Genomic DNA, 19,091 nt, shown 5'->3' on the forward strand with positions numbered 1-19,091 from the left:
ATTGGCTGAAATCATTGAATTCTGTGGGTTGGTGCTACCACCCATCTAAGGGGTGGGAATTATGGAGGATGGAAAGAAGCTAGTTGAAGGGATAAACTATCTGCAACTCTATTTTCTTTCTTTATTATGTTGTATGGGTTTAATTGTAGCTTTTATACACATAAGATATTACAGAATATATAGGTTGTTTATATTAATTAGTACTTAAATTATTTTCCAAGTACAAGGGCTTATGGGTTATATATGGTATTTTGCATTTCTACTGAGGTTTAGGGTTTAGAAAACCTATGTTATTTTAGTTTCAACTGCGCTTGATTTATTGTTGAGATATTGATATTTTGATTATTTTGGAGATTGGTATTTTAGCTATTTGGATATTTGGTTATTGATATTTGAGAATTTTGGTTGAGAATTCAGATTATTTTTGTGAGCGTTTTAATTATTGTTCTATGTTAATTTGGTATTAGAGTAAAAAAGATCTACAAGTTTTGAGTTGTGAGAGAAGTTTTTTGAGTTAATTTGAGAGAATTTCGGAGAGTTTAGTGAGTGATTTCAAAGCTATGAGAGAATTTTCTATTGATTTCAAAGTTGTTTAAGGCAAAAGAAGTAGGTAAAATAGGAGTTTTCAAGATTGATTGAAAAAAATTCTCTCAAAATCAAAGCTGCAAATCTTGTCTACTTTGATACCAGATTGATGTAGAACATGTATTCTAAAACACTCAATAATAGCTAAATATCTCAATTGCATGAACTCAAATCTCAAGTTTCAAAATTGAAATCTCAATATCAAAATATCAATCATCAGAATTTAAATTCCAAGTTTTAGTGAATCTATATATATGAGCTTCACAAGCCTAGGTTTTAAGCCCATCGAAAGTAAAGCGCCTACACACTGAGTAAGGTCCAATACAATGAACAAACCAACATAATAGATTGAATCCTATTTTCTAAATTTATGCCTAGAATAGACATTCTTCCAAAATTTGAAAGAACCATCAGTGGGCTTACCCATAGGCCTCCCATCAAAATTTCTTGTCCTGCTGCTCCATTGATACTACAACTTGAACCTAGGTTCTCTAACCGAATACCATACTTACCACTTGAGTAAGCCCAGTTGGCTATGATTAATGTCTTTTAATTTGGGAAATATATCACCTTATATCTTATGTTTGTCCTTTTATGCTTTAGAACTTCATTCTTCCTTTCCAAAGTTATGCTTTGGTCTCTAATTCTCTTAGAATCCATTTCAAACTAATTAGTTCTCCACAGTTTACCATGTTTGAATTTCATTACTGCTATGTGTAGTATGTTCAAGATGCTGCTGACCGTGTTGCATTAGTTGTGATTCATCTTGTCGAGACTAATCAGTCTTTCTTGGGTTCCTACTTGTGTAATCTGCAGGTGTTTGGCTCTGCTGGCGTTATAGGTAATCCCATGGGATTTGCCAGGAGTCTAGGTGTTGGAATTAGAGATTTCTTAGCAGTTCCTGCGAAGAGTATTTTGAAGGTAATGAAATTCTTTATTCTTTGTTAACTTTAACTATGCCTCATTAGCGGAGGACTAAAATACGGTGATTTCTTTTAGAGTCCTACTGGACTTATCACCGGCATGGCTCAAGGTACTACTAGTCTTCTGAGCAATACGGTCTATGCACTAAGTGATGCTGCCACTCAGTTCAGTAAAGCTGCACACAAGGTATCACTAGATCCAACATGTTCTGAATAATTAATGTTTTTTCTTAATTTTATTATTTATGAGGAACATGAATTATTCAGTTAAATATCATTGATTGAAAATGGAATGCTATATTGCTTGTAGGGTATTGTTGCATTTACATTTGATGACCAAGCTGTTGCAAGAATGGAAAAGCAATTGAAGGGGGAAGCTTCACACAGTAAAGGCATAATAAATGAATTCTTTGAGGTATATTATCCTTATGTTGTCTGTAAATCTTTTTAGTTCTTTTCATTTGTGTTCGTCCTATATGGATGATAAATACTGCACTGCAAGCACCAAACCCTGTTACCTTGTTAAGGCTGCAAAGAAATCAAGCTGTTCGTTAAAAGATACATCTTTTTATGGGGAGCCTGTCAGGATAGAGATGCAAAATTGCTAGTCTGGCTACAGTGCTACTGCATACCTCTTCAAGGTTGAGTCTTATTTTACTGTTGATTTCAGGGACTTACTGGCCTCCTTCAATCACCGGTTAAAGAAGCAGAGAAACACGGCCTACCAGGCATCCTCTCTGGTAAACCACTGGCACATAGTTGACTGCATGTCTTTATGTACCACATTGCTATCATGATCAACACGACATGCATCATCACCTGGAATACTTTATTTCTTTCTTTTGTACAGGAATAGCCTTGGGAGTAACAGGATTAGTGGGAAGACCGGCCGCTAGTATACTCGAGGTTACTGGAAAAACTGCACAGAGTATAAGAAACAGAAGCCAACTATACCATATGGGATCACAGCATTATAGAGTTCGTTTACCAAGGCCTCTAAGCAGAGAACTTCCTTTGAGGCCTTACTCTTGGGAAGAAGCTGTTGGAATATCGGTGCTTAAAGAAGCTGATGATGGCAAGCTCAAGGATGAGGTGTATGTCATGTCCAAAGTACTAAAAAATCCTGGTAATTTTGTCATTGTGACGCTGAGACTTGTGCTGGTAGTTAATTGCCCAAGTCTGGTGGACTTTGGGAAACCTGAATTTCGAGGTGTTGCAGTAAATCCCGAGTGGGTGATAGAAACAGAAATTAGCCTGCATAGTGTAATCCACACTGATGCTGATGATGCGGTGGTACATATTGTTGGAAGCAGTTCAGATGCCTTACTGAGACAGAAGCAGCAGCTGTCGAGGAAGGGTGGCGGGACAAGGAAGCGGTGGAACAATCCATCAGCTCCTCTTCCACTCTTTCAGACCAACTTGGAACTGGCATCAGAAGAAGATGCAAAAATTTTTTTACAGGTTTTGCTTTCTACAATTGAACAGGGAAAAGAGCAGGGGGGAAGTGAATATCTGTTGCACCGAAGTAACATCAAGTAGAATTCCTTTATTAGGAAATACCTAGAAGAAGTTGAATTGGAAAGCATATTCTTTTCACTTGCAATTATTGATGCATCCTTTTCATGTATAGTTTGTACAAAATTATAATGTACAGTAATATATTTGTGTCAAATTTTTTTCATTATTATCATTATTTTTTTCAGTACAAGTTATCTCCACTAAATTTCAAAACTTCAGTTCCGAAAAGGTCTATTACTTTGTTCTGTACTCCTTAATGTAATTCTTGGCCCGGTGAGAGTGCAGATTTTTGGAGGTTGAGTTGGAGAATAAATCAGGTCTTTTTGTGACAGGAGATGTCAGAGGTAGTACTCAGGGAATGTTTCAACGCTTAAATCAGTCATATTTATGAGGTAGGGAGTAAAGAAGAAAGAAACAGAGCAGAGAATAGGGAGAGTGTAGATGTTACGAATTTAAAGGAGAGTTTTGAATCTCACATCAAACATAATAGAAAGGTTACTGGGATATAAAAAGATTTATATTATCTTTTTCTTGTGAGTTATTTTTTGTAGGATAAAATCATGAGGTCAGGGGGGTTAGAGCGAATAATATCTCATAAGGGTGTGAACAGTGACAGAAAGGTTGATCTGGGATGTCGGAAGGATGAATACTCGGGTCTCGGAGCCGCGCGGGTTCGGAGCTTAAGTCTCGACTCGTGACAAGTGGTATCAGAGTTAACCTTAAACCGTTTGATTCACGTCAAGTACCTTAAGGGAGGCAGGCAGGGTGGTCAGTTTTCGTGATGAAGGCGTCACGAGATTGGGTGCGGGAGAATGTCACGGACCTAAGGGAGAGTCTTGAATCCCACATCGAATATAATAGGAGGGTCATTGGGGTATAAAAAGGTTCACACCATCACTTCTTTGTGAGACGTCTTTTGTAAGACAAAATCGTGAGGTCAGGAGGTCAGAGCGGACAATACCTCACAAAGATGTGAACCGTGGCAGGAAGGTTGATCTGGGACGTCGGAAGGGTGAATGCTTGGGTCCCGAAGCCACGCGGGTTCGGAGCTTAAGTCTCGATCCGTGACAAGTGGTATCAGAGCTAGCCCTAAACCGTTCGATCCACGCCAAACACCTCAAGGGAGGCAGACAGGGTGGTCAGCCTCCGTGACGAAGGCGTCACGAGGTTGGGTGCGGGAGAATGTCTCACGAGGTTGGGTGCGGGAGAATGTCACAGACCTAAGGAAGAGTCCTGAATCTCACATCGAACATAATAGGAGGGTCTTTGGGATATAAAAGGGTTCACACCACCTCCGTCTTGTGAGGCGTCTTTTGTAGGACAAAATCGTGAAGCCAGGGGGGGCCAGAGCGGACAATACCTCACAAGGGTGTGAACCGTGGCAGGTAGGCTGATCTGAGACGTTGAAAAGATGAATGTTCGGGTCTCGGAGCCGCGCGAGTTCGAAGCTTAAGTCTCGACCCGTGACAAGTGGTATCAGAGCCAGTCTTAAACCGTTCGATCCACGTCAAGCACCTCAAGGGAGGCAGGCAGGGTGGCCAGTCTCCGTGACGAGGGCGTCACGAAGTTGGGTGCGGGAGAATGTCACGGACCTAAGGGAGAGTCTTGAATCCCTCATCGAACATAATAGGAAGGTCACTGGGGTATAAAAAGGTTCACACCATCTCTTCCTTGTGAGGCGCCTTTTGTAGGATAAAACCGTGAGGCCAGGGGGGTCAGAGCGGATAATTCCTCACAAGGGTGTGAACTGTGGTAGGAAGGTTGATCTGAGACGTCGGAAGGGTGAATGCCTAGGTCCCGGAGCCGCGCGGGTTCGGAGCTTAAGTCTCAACCTGTGACAAGTGGTATTAGAGCTAACCCTAAACCGTTCGATCCACGCTAAACACCTCAAGGGAGGCAGGCATGGTGGTCTGTCTCTGTGACGAAAGCGTCACGAGGTTGGGTTTCGTCACAAGGTTGGGTGCGGGAGAATATTACAGACCTAAGGATGTGAACTGTGACAGGAAGACTGATCTGAAACGTCGGAAGGGTGAATGCCCGGGTCCTAGAGCCGTGTGGGTTCGGAGCTTAAGTCTCGACCCGTAACATAGAAACACTCCTGATTTGATTCTCCTTTGTATATGGGGTTGGCTAGACAGGTGATATGACAACCAAGGTGGTATTGAAATGGCCACTAAGCATGACAATCCTTATGTGAATGCCCTGCATCTTTCTAACAATTCCTTGTCTCCAATTTCTTGTGCTATAAAGTGAATAAGCACTTTTTGTGCAATAAAATGTATACATTATGAACTTTTTTTGGTATGTTTAGCTTTAAAGTACATGGAACACTTCAATAATCTATGTAATTTCTGGGTAACTAAGCTGTCTTTAGTGAAATTATATTATGAGTTGAAGCATTGTAAGATGGGAAATCAGACTCCAGCCAGATTTTTTCGAGAATTCAACAATCAGCTCCTTGCTGGTAATTCTGCATTTGGAAACAGTTAAGTTTTTTAGATGCTAAAGACAGTGTGTTCATCTTTTTATTGCTTGGATTCCAATTTGGGAGACTGAAAGAAAATTATTTCCAATTTTTCAATTTGCCAGACTCGATATAAATAAGCCTATTAGGATTGGCTCAGGGAAAGATGCATTGAACAAATCCCATGAACTTTGTACCGCTAAAAAGAACTTGTATTTCCATCTCATAATTTTCTCCGTAAGCAAAGAATTTTATTCCAAAATCAACATTCATCTGTAATTCAATAAATAGAAAATTATGACAGTCCTTTTCATCCTAGTTCAACATCCACCACGATAGTCAACAGAAAGTCAAGTACAAAGATAATCTTTCAGAACAAAATGTTGTCTATGTTACATGTATTTAGAAAATTAGATTAGAAAGATAGATTTCAGATTAATGAACCTAACCCGAATCCTCCGAACCCGAATAAAGTCAACAACCAAGGAGACTTGCTCAGAACGAAAACCAATTAAATTCAAAAGCTGCCCTTTCAAGGCATGATACATGGATGCTGCTTGGAAATTTGTCAATGGAGGGACAGAGTAGAAACCACTAAGAAACCACTATGCATCAGTTGCCAAACAACTTGAGAGATACGTTCTAGTCTAGAGGAGAGCAATAATAATAAATTTAGCTTACAGTTGGACGATCCGCCATGGCAAAGACCGTTCTGGTAACTGGTGGAGCTGGTTTTATTGGAAGCCACACGGTGCTGCAGCTGCTATTTGGAGGTTACAATGCAGTGGTGGTGGACAATCTCAACAATTCCTCTGATATTGCCATCAGAAGAGTCAAAGAACTCGCCGGCGAATTTGGCAACAATCTTTACTTTCAGCAGATGGACCTTCGAGATAAACCAGCGCTGCAAAAACTTTTTGCAGAAAGAAAGATTGATGCCGTGATACACTTTGCTGGATTGAAAGCCGTAGGTGAAAGCATGAAGAAGCCATTGCTGTATTATAACAACAATCTCATTGGAGCAATCACCTTGTTGGAAGTAATGGCCACCCATGGATGCAAAAATCTTGTCTTTTCATCATCAGCTACTGTTTACGGATGGCCAAAGGAGGTTCCATGTACAGAAGAGTTTCCAGTGGCTGCAATCAATCCTTATGGAAGAACCAAGCCTTTCATTGAACAGATTTGTCGAGACCTGCAACATTCAGACCAAGAATGGAAGATCATATTGCTAAGATATTTTAACCCTGTTGGTGCACATCCTAGTGGCTATATCGGAGAAGATCCCCGTGGAACTCCAAACAATCTCATGCCTTACATGCAGCAAGTTGCTGTTGGTAGGCGACCAGCCTTGACTGTTTTTGGAAATGATTATTCCACCAAGGATGGCACTGGTGTACGTGATTATATCCATGTTGTTGATTTAGCAGAAGGTCACATTGCTGCTCTACAAAAACTATCTGATCCGAAAATAGGCTGTGAGGTCTACAATTTAGGAACAGGGAAAGGAACATCAGTTTTGGAGATTATTGCAGCATTTGAAAAGGCATCTGGGAAGAAAATTCCTCTTGTAATGGCTGGAAGGCGACCCGGTGATGGTGAAATAGTTTATGCTTCAACTGAAAAGGCAGAGCGTGAGCTGAATTGGAAAGCTAAATACAGCATTGAAGATATGTGCAGGGACCAATGGAACTGGGCCAACAAGAACCCCAATGGTTACCAATCTCCTGAGAATTAAGCTAAGAATTTTTCGTGCTTTTGTCACCAGGTCTTCTGGTTTCTCGAGCATATTCAGATTAAGGTTCTTAACTTCTGTTTTCTTTTTGGCACGAAGAAGCATGGTTTAAAATAAGATAAGAGATTGCAAGTTTTGAAATTTCGATTCAAAACTTATTAAATGTTATCTATTAAGAATAAATATATAAATCAACTAAGTTTCAGGTTCTTGTTAGCAATTTTTAATCTTTACTACTAAAAATATACAAACAATATTGCAAATTTGGCCTAATAATTGTTATTATCCTCATGACGATCCTAGTCAGATATTCAAATCGTTACTCCCTTTACCTCCCCTATGCATCAAAGACAAAACAAATACAGCAGTAAAGATTATCTGAACCATAAGATTTGCTATGAACATATCCTAATAGTTGATAACTTCTATTCATGACTTAAATGAAGCATTCATGGTGTCACAAGCCATTATGGTCCATAATATGATTTGACGAATTTGAATCCTAATCGCTCATAGCTAGCAAGAAGCATGATGCTGCAAGCCAATATAGACCATAAGATATACCATAGTTGAAATACTCATCATCACTCATAGCTAGGGTTCACTATAAAATCTGTTTGGTCATAAAGCATCCAAAGTGGACAGCATGTGAGTGCTAAGCATTAACATTTACAGGTATCTAACAAGAATCCAAGATATGTACTCATACACCATTATCTATAAATTAATGTTACCATAAGTTGAAATGTTTTCACCTTAAATATTGTAACTGATTGAATGCGGTAAATTTTCAATGTATTATTAGGATAGAATTTTTTTTTTGAAATCTTGTACCAAGCGATCTGTTTAAGTGTATTCTTTAAATTTAAGTATTTTTAAGTTTTTCTTATCAAATTATGAATATGTTGACATGTCGTTCATGATTAAGTATCATGTAGTCTTAAGTGTTAGGAAAATGGGGTCCAGTCCCATGTAAGTGATTTTGGACCAAGTAAAGGCCATGGGCCTTGATCTTTTATTTTACACAGAGCCCTAGCTACTTAATAAAAGATAGGTGGGGTTGTTTTATGTGTGTGTCGACAACCAAGCAGAAAAAGAAGAAAAGCCAAGAAAAGCAGAGAGAGAAAAAGGAGAAGGGAGAGTTGGTTAAACGGAAGTCGATCCGTGGTCCGATTGAGTTGGAACCTTGTCAGGAGGTTTATGATTCAGAGTTATACATTCTGAACGGTGAAGATCGGGTTTGAAGCTCTCTAGGAACAAATCCAGGGTGTATTTGTTGAGTCACTTATTTGGTGAGATTTCTCCAATTGTTTCTCTAGTTGTTGATTAGCTCTAGTTTTAGCTAGAGAAGAACTTTGTATAACTATTATTTGATAGTGAAGATTTTTCTGGTGGCCCGTGGTTTTTCCCTCTACACTGGAGGGTTTTCCACGTAAATCTTGGTGTGCTTTATTTTTCCTGCGCATTTGATTATTGATTGTTGTCTATTGCTTCTGTATTGTTGTGATTATTGCTTCAGGCGCAACAAGTGGTATCAGAGCGAGGGTTATTTTGAGACATCGATACAGAAGCAACCCAGGATAGAAGTAAATTCTGTTTGAGATCATGGAGGGTGATACAGGTTCCATGATAAAATTGACAGCATCAAATTATTCAATTTGGAAGCCTATGATGGAGGATCATCTATACTGCAAAGATTTGTATGAGCCAGTATTGGGTGATTCGGCTAAACCAGCAGATATGAAAGATAAAAGCTGGAAGAAGCTAGGTAGAAAGACGCTGGCTACTCAAAAAATGGGTTGATATCAGCGTGTTCCATCATGTAGCGCAGGAGTCAGATGCTCACATTGTTTGGGAAAAATTGGTAGCATTGTATGAGAGAAAAACAGGTATGAATAAAGTTATGCTTGTTAAAAAAATTGTAACTTTACAGTACAGGGATGGACGATCTATTACAGAGCACTTGAGTGATTTTCAAGATATATTTAATCGGATGACTACTATGGAACTTAAGATGGATGATGAAATGAAGGCATTATTTCTTTTGGGTTCATTGCCAGACAGCTGGAATACTCTAGTTGTGACTGTTCTTAATTCAGCTCCTGATTATAAGGTGACATTAGAGATGGTAAAGGACAGTATGCTTAATGAAGAAGCGAGGCGAAAAGATGTAGACCCTGAGAATCAAGCTCTGGTCACAGAGAACAGGGGTAGAAACATCGACAGAGGTCAGGACTCAAAAGGTCGTGGTAAGTCTAAACATAGATCCAAGTCTAGAGGTAAAGTGAAGTGTTTCCATTGTGGTAAGGCGGGTCATATAAAACGAAACTGTAGAATCTTAAAGCAGGAGCGAAAAGATGAGAAAGGCAAGAGTTCAGATGATGGCAATGTTGCAGCAGTGAATTCAGATAGTGATTCAGTTACTTTGATTTGTACACATGGTGATTGTAATCATGTTAGTGATCCCGGCATTGAGTGGATAGTTGACACAGGAGCGGCATATCATTGTGTTCCTAAGAGAGAGTTGTTTACAACTTACAAAGCAGGAGACTTTGGTTGTACCAAGATGGGAAACAAGAGTGTGTCGTAGATTGTTGGGATTGGTGATATTGGTGTACAAACTAGTACAGGCTGCATGTTGACTTTGAGGGATGTCAGACACATTCCAGATATGAGAATGAACTTGCTTGCTATTAATGTCCTTGATAAGGAGGGATATGAAAGCCGACAAAAGAATGGACAGTGGAAGCTTCTCAAAGGATCTATGGTAGTTGCAAGGGGAAAACTATGCTGCACAATGTATAAGACATGGATGCAATTGAACGGTAACCAGGTAAATACCGTTGAAAATGATGCTTCAGCAAACTTGTGGCACAGGAGGCTGGCACACATGAGTGAAAAAGGGTTACAGGTTTTGGCAAGGCACTCTCTCATTCCCTTGACCAAAGGTATGTATCTCGATTCATGTGATTATTGTTTGTTTGGTAAGCATCATAGAGTTTCTTTTCGTAAAAGTTCTCAGAGAAAAAAAAATAGATTGGAATTAATTTATTCTGACGTATGTGGTCCCATTGAGGTTGAGTCATTTGGTGGTAGCAGATATTTTGTTACTTTTATTGATGATGCTTCACGTAAGACTTAGGTGTATATGTAGAAATATAAAAGTCAGGTACTGCAGTATTTTCAAAAATTTCATGCCATGGTTGAAAGGATGACAGGGTTACCCTTGAAGTGTATTCGAACTGATAATGGTGGGGAATACACATCTAAAAGCTTTGAAGAGTATTGCTCAAAGCATGGGATCAGGCATGAGAAGACAGAACCTGGAACACCGCAGCATAATGGTATAGCTGAAAGAATGAATCGCACCATTGTGGAAAAAGTCAGATGTATGTTGAGGATGGCAAAATTACCAAAGCCATTCTGGGGTGAAGCAGTCAACACAGCTTGTTATTTACTTAACAGGTCACCATCAGTTCTTTTGGGCTTTGACATTCCAGAAAGAGTGTGGACAGGAAAAGATGCTTCATACTCTCACTTGAAAATTTTTGGGTGTAAAGCATTCATGCATGTGCCGAAAGAGCAGAGATCAAAGCTTGACAGTAAAGCTACACAGTGTGTGTTTGTAGGATATGGTGATGAGGAATTTGGCTACAGGGTATGGGATCTAGTAAAGAGAAAGACAGTCAGAAGCAGAGATGTGGTCTTTCATGAAAAAGAAACCATAGCAGACCTTGAGAAAAATGAGAAGACTACACGAGTTACTGTTGAGTGTGATGTTTCAACACCGACAGGAATTTCACAGGAAAGAGCCACAGATGGTGAAAATGAGCCAGAAACAGAACTTGGGGATATGGATGAGCCAGCTACAGTTGGTGATGAGCCAGATGCTATTAGTTTTGAGCAGGGGGAGCAATCCTCTCTACCTGAGAGTGTTGAGCAGGGGGAGCTACCTTCGGCATCAAGTGATGTAGAGTCTCAGCCTAGGAGATCTACTAGAGAGCGCAGGCCATCTACCAGGTATCCAAGTTCAAATTTTATTTTAGTTACCAGTGAAAGGGAGCCAGAAAGCTTTCAAGATGTGCAGGCTACTCCGGATAGAGAGCACTGATTAAAAGCAATGAAAGAAGAGATGGAGTCATTGCGAAAGAATGGTACTTATGATCTTGTTAAACTTCCAACAGGGAAGAGGCCATTAAAGAATAAATGAGTGTTCAAGTTGAAAAATGATGGTGACAAACTAGTGAGGTACAAAGCTCGATTGGTAGTAAAAGATTTTTCTCAGAAATCAGGCATCGATTTTGATGAGATTTTTACTCCAGTTGTAAAAATGAGTTCTATTCGAGTGGTACTGGGATTGGCAGCTAGTTTGAATCTTGAGCTTGAGCAACTTGATGTTAAAACTGCATTTTTGCATGGTGATTTGCAGGAGGACATTTATATGAATCAGCCTGAGGGTTTTGAAGTGAAAGGGAAAGAGCAGTTAGTTTGCAAATTGAAGAAAAGCTTGTATGGCTTGAAACAAGCTCCGCGACAGTGGTACAAGAAGTTTGATTCTTTTATGGTGAGTTATAGCTATAAAAGAACAGCAGCGGATTCTTGTGTGTATATTAAACAATTCCCTAATGGTAACTTCATTATCCTATTATTATATGTTGATGATATGTTGATTGTAAGACAAGATGCTAGTATGGTTTGCAGGTTGAAAGAACAATTGTCTAAGTCCTTTGATATGAAGGATTTAGGTCCAACAAAGCAGATTCTTGATATGGACATTATCCGAGATAGGAGAGTTAGAAAGCTGTGGTTGTCACAAGAAAAGTATGTTGAACAAGTGCTTGGTAGATTCAACATGCAACATGCTAAATCAGTTAGTAGTTCACTTGCCAATCATTTTCACCTAAGTAAGAAATCTTGTCCAGTGTCTAAGGAAGAGCAACTAGCTATGTCTAGTATTCCTTATTCTTCTGCAGTCGGTTCTTTAATGTATCTTATGGTTTGTACAAGGCCTGACATTGCTCATGCAGTTGGTGTAGTGAGCAGATTTCTTTCTAATCCAGGAAAGGTTCACTGGGAAGCAGTGAAATGGATTTTTAGATATTTGAGGGGTACCTCAAAAATGTGCTTGACTTATGGAGTTTCACAACCAGTTCTAGAAGGGTTTACTGATGCTGACATGGCAAGCGATCTTGATGGTAGGAAATCTACTTCAGGGTATTTGTTCACTTTTGCAGGAGGAGCTGTATCTTGGCAGTCTAAGTTACAGAAGTGTGTTGCTTTGTCAACTACAGAGGCTGAGTATATTGCAGTAACTGAAGCATGTAAAGAAATGCTTTGGATGAAACGTTTTCTTCTTGAATTAGGGTTGAATCAGAAAGAGTATGTGGTATTTTGTGATAGCCAGAGTGCTTTAGATTTGAGTAAGAATACCATGTACCATGCTAGAACAAAGCACATTGATGTTAGATATCATTGGTTACGTTCAGTGATTGAAGAACAGCAGATGCTATTGAAGAAAGTCCATACTGATAAAAATGTGGCAGATATGTTGACTAAGATACTTCCCAGGGAAAAGCTTGAGCTCTGCAGTAACTTAGCCGGAATGAGTTCCCTGGCCAAGGTAAGTTCCAAATGAAACTGCTATGGTGATGAATCTCCTCCTAATGGAGTTGGAGGGGGAGATTGTTAGGAAAATGGGGTCCAGTCCCATGTAAGTGGTTTTGGACCAAGTAAAGGCCATGGGCCTTGATCTTTTATTTTACACAGAGCCCTAGCTACTTAATAAAAGATAGGTGGGGTTGTTTTATGTGTGTGTCGACAACCAAGCAGAAAAAGAAGAAAAGCCAGGAAAAGCAGAAAGAAAAAAAGGAGAAGGGAGAGTTGGTTAAACGGAAGTCGATCCGTGGTCCGATTGAGTTGGAACCTTGTCAGGAGGTTTATGATTCAGAGTTATACATTCTGAACGGTGAAGATCGGGTTTGAAGCTCTCTAGGAACAAATCCAGGGTGTATTTGTTGAGTCACTTATTTGGTGAGATTTCTCCAATTGTTTCTCTAGTTGTTGATTAGCTCTAGTTTTAGCTAGAGAAGAACTTTGTATAACTATTATTTGATAATGAAGATTTTTCTGGTGGCCCGTGGTTTTTCCCTCTACACTGGAGGGTTTTCCACGTAAATCTTGGTGTGCTTTATTTTTCCTGCGCATTTGATTATTAATTGTTGTCTATTGCTTCTGTATTGTTGTGATTATTGCTTCAGGCGCAACATTAAGAATCTATGATATATATCATATAGTCAATTTTAGGGTTTATCATATTATTTAAGACGATTGATGTTTTTTATGTAAATTCACGTCTAGTATGTCATACATTATCTTATCATTTAGATTATATAAAATAATGGATTGTATTAAATATGCCCTCGAGGCATTTTTAATATACAAAAATTTTCATTATAATATTTCATCTAGATTAAGTTTCATTTCATATTACTTTGTATTTGTATAAATTGAGTGGCAAAGGAGTGCTATGCATCATTAATAGTTGATAAATCATCTAAAACTGTCAACCCACATGTATCTAAAAATCTTTCTAGACGTATGTCTGATAGCACACATATAAATTATTCATATATCATTGCTTGTTATCAAGAACAAAATTAAGAAGTATGTTCTTTAATCTGTAAATGAATGTGTATTAATCTGAAATTGATAAATCGATGATGAATTTATCGTATACATATCTTGTTTAATATCTCTTAACCCAGTTCTTTAATAAAGATGGGACAATAACTTTGAAACAAACATCAATTCCAAGAATATAAATAAACCAATTGACGATTGTTAATCAAACTTTGAATTTCAATGACTCCAGAGGTAATAAAACACACACCGCTCACAATAGCAGCTGTAGCCGATGAACAGGCCCTTTAGAATCCAAGAAGAGTGGTATTGGCTGAGTTGTTGAATCAATTATGTTTTGGGTCCTAGTTTTGAACTTCGGCGAGCCCATTCTTTAAGTGCCAATCGACCCCATGTCTAGTATGGACTCGGGAAGGAAGGAATTTCAATCTGGCCTGAGAATTATCCTAAACGGCTTAAGGACCTTTTGGGGACAGATTAATGATGATAGAATGTGTTATAACATAATTTTTTTATTAAATATTTTTTTAATTATTTCAAAATTTGAAGTAAAATGATAAATTTAATTTAAAATTAAAAGTGTAGCAATAAAATTGAACCAAATAAAAGATTAATTATAAATTTAAATCATTCATATAAGTAGAATGATAAATTTATACTTTTATTAAAAAAAAAAATAGTCCAAGTTTGTCATATGCTAATGAAATAGACTTACCTACACGTTAAAACTCCATTTACAAGTTCGATTTTTTAAGAAAAAAATTTGTAGAAACTAATTTAAATTAAAATATTATTTTATATATGAACAATGTAGTTAAATAATGCCCTATTATTATAGAGGAATCTGGATGCATAAATAGTTGTAGAAATGATACTACTCAACACCCTGTCCTCTTTTTTTTCTTTAATTTTCTAGAAAAAATATTTTTATTTTTAATAATTAATTGTACCCTACCAAAGAGATTAGATGGGTGTTGAAGTAAAACATTTATTAGATACAAGTTGTTTTCACTTTCCATTGTGTTGACCAATTGACGAAAAGCAAATGGAAACGTGATTGTCATCATCAATAAAATAGTCATTTCAACGTTTTCGTGACATAACATAGAAGACTTTTGTTGCAAGTGTCGGGCCTACTAATTTCCTTCGGAAAAACCCAAAAAGAAATCTACCTTCGGAAAAAAACTTCTTCAAATTTCTTCCAAGTCTCATGTCAATAATTTCCTTCTAGAACATCGTGTAGACTGGGGGCTACTAGTGAAGTCTTAATCATATATAACACTAAGTCATAAATATAATAGTTGTGGTGAAGAAAGTAGTGAGGGATGAAAATAAACTAAATGGTCCAACGACTTCATTATTGATGCCTTGCCTTGTGTTTTGGGATAATAAGTTTGTCTGAAAGGAGATGTGGGATACAATTTCTTTGCCATTTTGTAGGTGTATGAGATTATTTTTATTGAATATTAAGTTTAATATTGAAATTTCTATTTAGTATAGGAAAATAATTTATGTGATTGATTGAAAAGAGAAAAAAGAACTCATAATTTTTAAGAAATTAAAAGATCACATGCAATCACGCTTAATTAAATATATTTATAGAGCATTAAGTTAATAATAATGAGGATTAAAGTTAAAATAACTTGTAAGTTTATTATATTAATTTACAAATTCCAAAAGAGGGGCCATAGGAATAAACTTTGGTTGTTAATTATATAATTATATATTGATTTGTTGGTTGTTAGTTTTAATTTGTTTATTAATTCATATTAAAAATTATTTAATCATAATTATAACTTTTATTAATATTTAATTTATATATATAAAAAAAAAAGAAACAAGGATTTTCAAAAGCTATGGTGGAGGGATCAACAGAGTATAATCTTGATAATTACCACTAATATTATAATAAAAAAAAAGAAAAAGAATAGGGCCAACCTACACTTGAAAAAGAAAAAAAAAATTAATAAAGCAAGATAAACATGGCCAAAAGTGGGTCAAATAAAGCATTGCAATTTGTAATCTGTACCTAAAAAAAGGTTATATGTATAACCTTTTTCTTGTTCTTGGCCTTCCATGTTTCTTTTTTTCTTTTATTTTGACCAAATGGATGAATTATTGGTCTTCCACTCTTCCTTGTAATCATTATCACAACCACAAGTTTTCTTTTGGTTCATTTACATTTATTTAGATTTGTAAACCCAAGCAAATAAATTATTTTATTATTATTGAGATTCATTAAACAATGAAAAATTTCCTTGAAATAAAATTATAATTCATAAAGTATAAAAATACTTATTTTCAAGCTTTTAATTTAGTGATTAAAGATATTTGAGAGGACATCAAGAATCTGATTCCGAGTTAAACCTTCATTTTCTCCCTTATTTGTACTACTCTCTTGATGTAACAAAAAAAAAATTTTACTCAAATTTAAGTATTTGTTGATAAATATTACACAAAAATTAATGTGTAATTAATTAATTAATTTATACCCATCAATTAAGAAGAATCAATTAAACTAAGAAGTTCAAAATCAAATTGGATTTAACTTGTTTAATTTTTTTTTTTTTTTTTGCTTTGAATATTGGACGTCATGTACTTCCCAAACATTGATACGTAACCTATAGTTAATAGTAACGCTAAAACGTCAATGATGCGAAATAGATATTCAAGTTCAAAATTTTGCCAACACAAACCTAAATGAAACTCTAGATTTTGAGGGACTTACAATAGTTAAGCTATTGAAATAATAAGGCAACAACAGCCTATAGGCAAAGTGTTGAGATTGGATTAGGTCAATGGTTTTTTTCTCCATTTCTATAGTAATGAATGAGGTATTGATGGTAGCAAATTTTTATACGTTTATACATCCTAGAAAAATCAATCTGTTAATAAAAAATCCTAAGCAAGATTTCCCATAATATTATATTTTATCGATAGATCGTAACTTAAAAATAAAAAAATTATGAATATTAAGTTTAAATTTTAAATTTATTAAATAACACATCTTAAAAATAATTATATAAATTAATTCAATTAAATTACGATTCATAATATTATTTGAACCTATGCATTCATGTCAAGAATATCTGATGTAAGTCTCATATTCTTAAATTATATGCTAAAATATATCTCCTCGGTGATGCCTTGGAATCAAGGCAATTTGAAGTCAAAAGTTATGATTTCCTTCCTTTTTTTTTTTACACAGTCGAGGGTATTCTCAAATATTATCTGAATTTATTTATTTATTTTTTTTGAAGTAACTCCTCAAAAAGTGACAATGTCTTTGGCATAAAATGAAATGTCACTATTACAAAAAAGAAAACAAAAAGAAGAAAATGAAGGCTTTGGGAACTTTCCTTTTGTGCTACATATCAAGTTATTGTAGACTTGTGGTCACTTGCACAATCATAAAGTGAAACCATCCATAATTCAGGTAGTTTCTTTGAACTTTCAATCAGCTGCCTACGATTTGGAAAAAATTGTCTTCATTCTTATTTTAGTGACTTCAATTTAAAGCCATTGCAATGAAAGGTTTCATTTTCATGCACTACTTTTGTTTTTATGTTATTTTAAATATATTTTTAATCATCATTCGTGTAATTTACAATCCATGTTCATATCTATAAACAGTAACGACGGATATTCGAGAAAGGAGGAAAAAATTTAGATAAAATTTGTGAAATATTTTGCTAAAATTTATTAAACAAAAAAATAAAATTAAAACTCTAAATTAATAAATTAAAAAATCTTATTACATAAATCAAATGTGTAAAAGCCTTAACAAATTTGGTTACATGGGTACTTTTCCATATATCTTTTTCACTTGCTTGGACTATTATCTCTCATTAGTCATTACATCGTATATAAATGAATTAATGTATAGTTTGGTTTTTGAATTATATTGTTAATAAAGCTAACGTGTAGAAAAAAATGTTTGATAAAAACAAAAAAATCAATATCTAATAGTAAAATTTTTCTATAAGTATCAAATCATAAAAAACGATATAATTTAGGGACTAAATCATACCTAACTCAATATAAATCAATTGGAAGTGAACTTTTCAAATTTTAAAATAACTATATCAACAATGATATTTAATTTTTATTTTATTATTTTTTAATTTTAATATAATTTATATCATAATTATCTTTTTTGTCTCTAATTATACTTGTTTTATTCCTTTCGTTTTTTTTTTAATATAGCAAAAATAAACCTAAACGATGATTAAATAAAAATTGTACAAATGAAAAGATTATTTTTTTGGGGTAGTGATTCATTTCACTATAATCATTAATGATATGAGATGTATCGAAAAGTAATAAATAAAAGAATTAAAAAATATATGAGATGGCTTTCTAGATCCATTTACATAAATTAAATAAAAGAAACAAGAGTTTTTTTCGTGATCCCCATTAAATGAAGTTAGGTTGCAAGCAAACTCAACATGGACCTCAAAAACTATTAATGGCTACATCAGAGGTTGACTTGTTCATGACTTGTACAAGTGAAACACAGTTGTAAGATATCAAAGGGATGAAAACATGTGGCTGTGAAATTTTCAAAGAATATTTTGGCACCCAAAATTATTCAAGAAAATTTAGAAAATCTGTCCATTAGAAAAGGTACAAAAACATGTAATTGTACCTAAGAAAAAGGACAAGAAAGATATAATGTAACACATTTGATCCTTAAATTTTGCTTGTGACTTTTGTTACTTCAAAGAAATTTCCTCATACAATTTTTTCCCAAGCTAGGGCTAGAATCTTTTGGACCACCAAAATATATATTTTTTTCCTTTTTTTAGGTCTAAGTTTCCTTAATAAAGCCAACTATTTTTTGATTTATTAGAGTTGATATTTAAAAATTACATATTTAAAAAAATTTAGTTGTATATTATCTTTTTTAATCAGGTATAAAATAAAATAAAAAATTTAAAAATAGATTAAAAACTTAAAAAAAATTTTCTAAATAAATATACAAAATTATTTTGCATCTACATTCTAAATATTAAATGCACATGTATTCGAATTATTATTTTTATTAAGAAAATTGTTAATTAGTGTGTAGTGAGGTGATATTTATAAAAAAAATTATAATTAATAAGTTGTCTTCTCTTGATTTTGATAAAATAATGTACCGAATATAAATTTTTTAAAAAATAATATTTTAACTATTCTTAATCAGTGAGTATCAACGCCTGTTAATAAAAAAAGAAAATGTTAA

The 19,091-nt window shown here is 35.3% G+C and overlaps 1 protein-coding gene and 1 pseudogene across 9 annotated transcripts in view; both read left to right on the forward strand.

Annotated features, from left to right (window-relative positions):
* The window catches only part of LOC111310374 (vacuolar protein sorting-associated protein, putative (DUF1162)), a 41,860-nt gene extending 38,671 nt beyond the window's left edge, over nt 1-3,189 (forward strand). For all 8 annotated transcript variants that reach the window (XR_016330369.1, XR_016330370.1, XM_022909776.2 and 5 more), the window contains 5 exons: nt 1,402-1,506; nt 1,585-1,695; nt 1,819-1,923; nt 2,179-2,248; nt 2,359-3,189. Coding sequence is in view for 6 of the 8 variants with exons in the window: in XM_022909776.2 (XP_022765511.2) it covers nt 1,402-1,506; nt 1,585-1,695; nt 1,819-1,923; nt 2,179-2,248; nt 2,359-3,047 (1,080 nt within the window). In the remaining 2 variants the exon portion in view is untranslated. The remainder of the gene's footprint in view (nt 1-1,401; nt 1,507-1,584; nt 1,696-1,818; nt 1,924-2,178; nt 2,249-2,358) is intronic.
* Nucleotides 3,190-6,001: 2,812 nt separating this feature from the next.
* On the forward strand, nt 6,002-7,445 carry LOC111309878 (UDP-glucose 4-epimerase 2 pseudogene; annotated as a pseudogene). Its single transcript, XR_016330371.1, has one exon. The product of XR_016330371.1 is annotated as a UDP-glucose 4-epimerase 2 pseudogene (transcript).
* Nucleotides 7,446-19,091: the final 11,646 nt, after the last annotated feature.

The sequence above is a fragment of the Durio zibethinus genome, chromosome 19 (assembly GCF_047325235.1).
Source record: "Durio zibethinus cultivar Kanyao isolate XHJ-2024 chromosome 19, ASM4732523v1, whole genome shotgun sequence".
Lineage (NCBI taxonomy): Eukaryota > Viridiplantae > Streptophyta > Magnoliopsida > Malvales > Malvaceae > Durio > Durio zibethinus.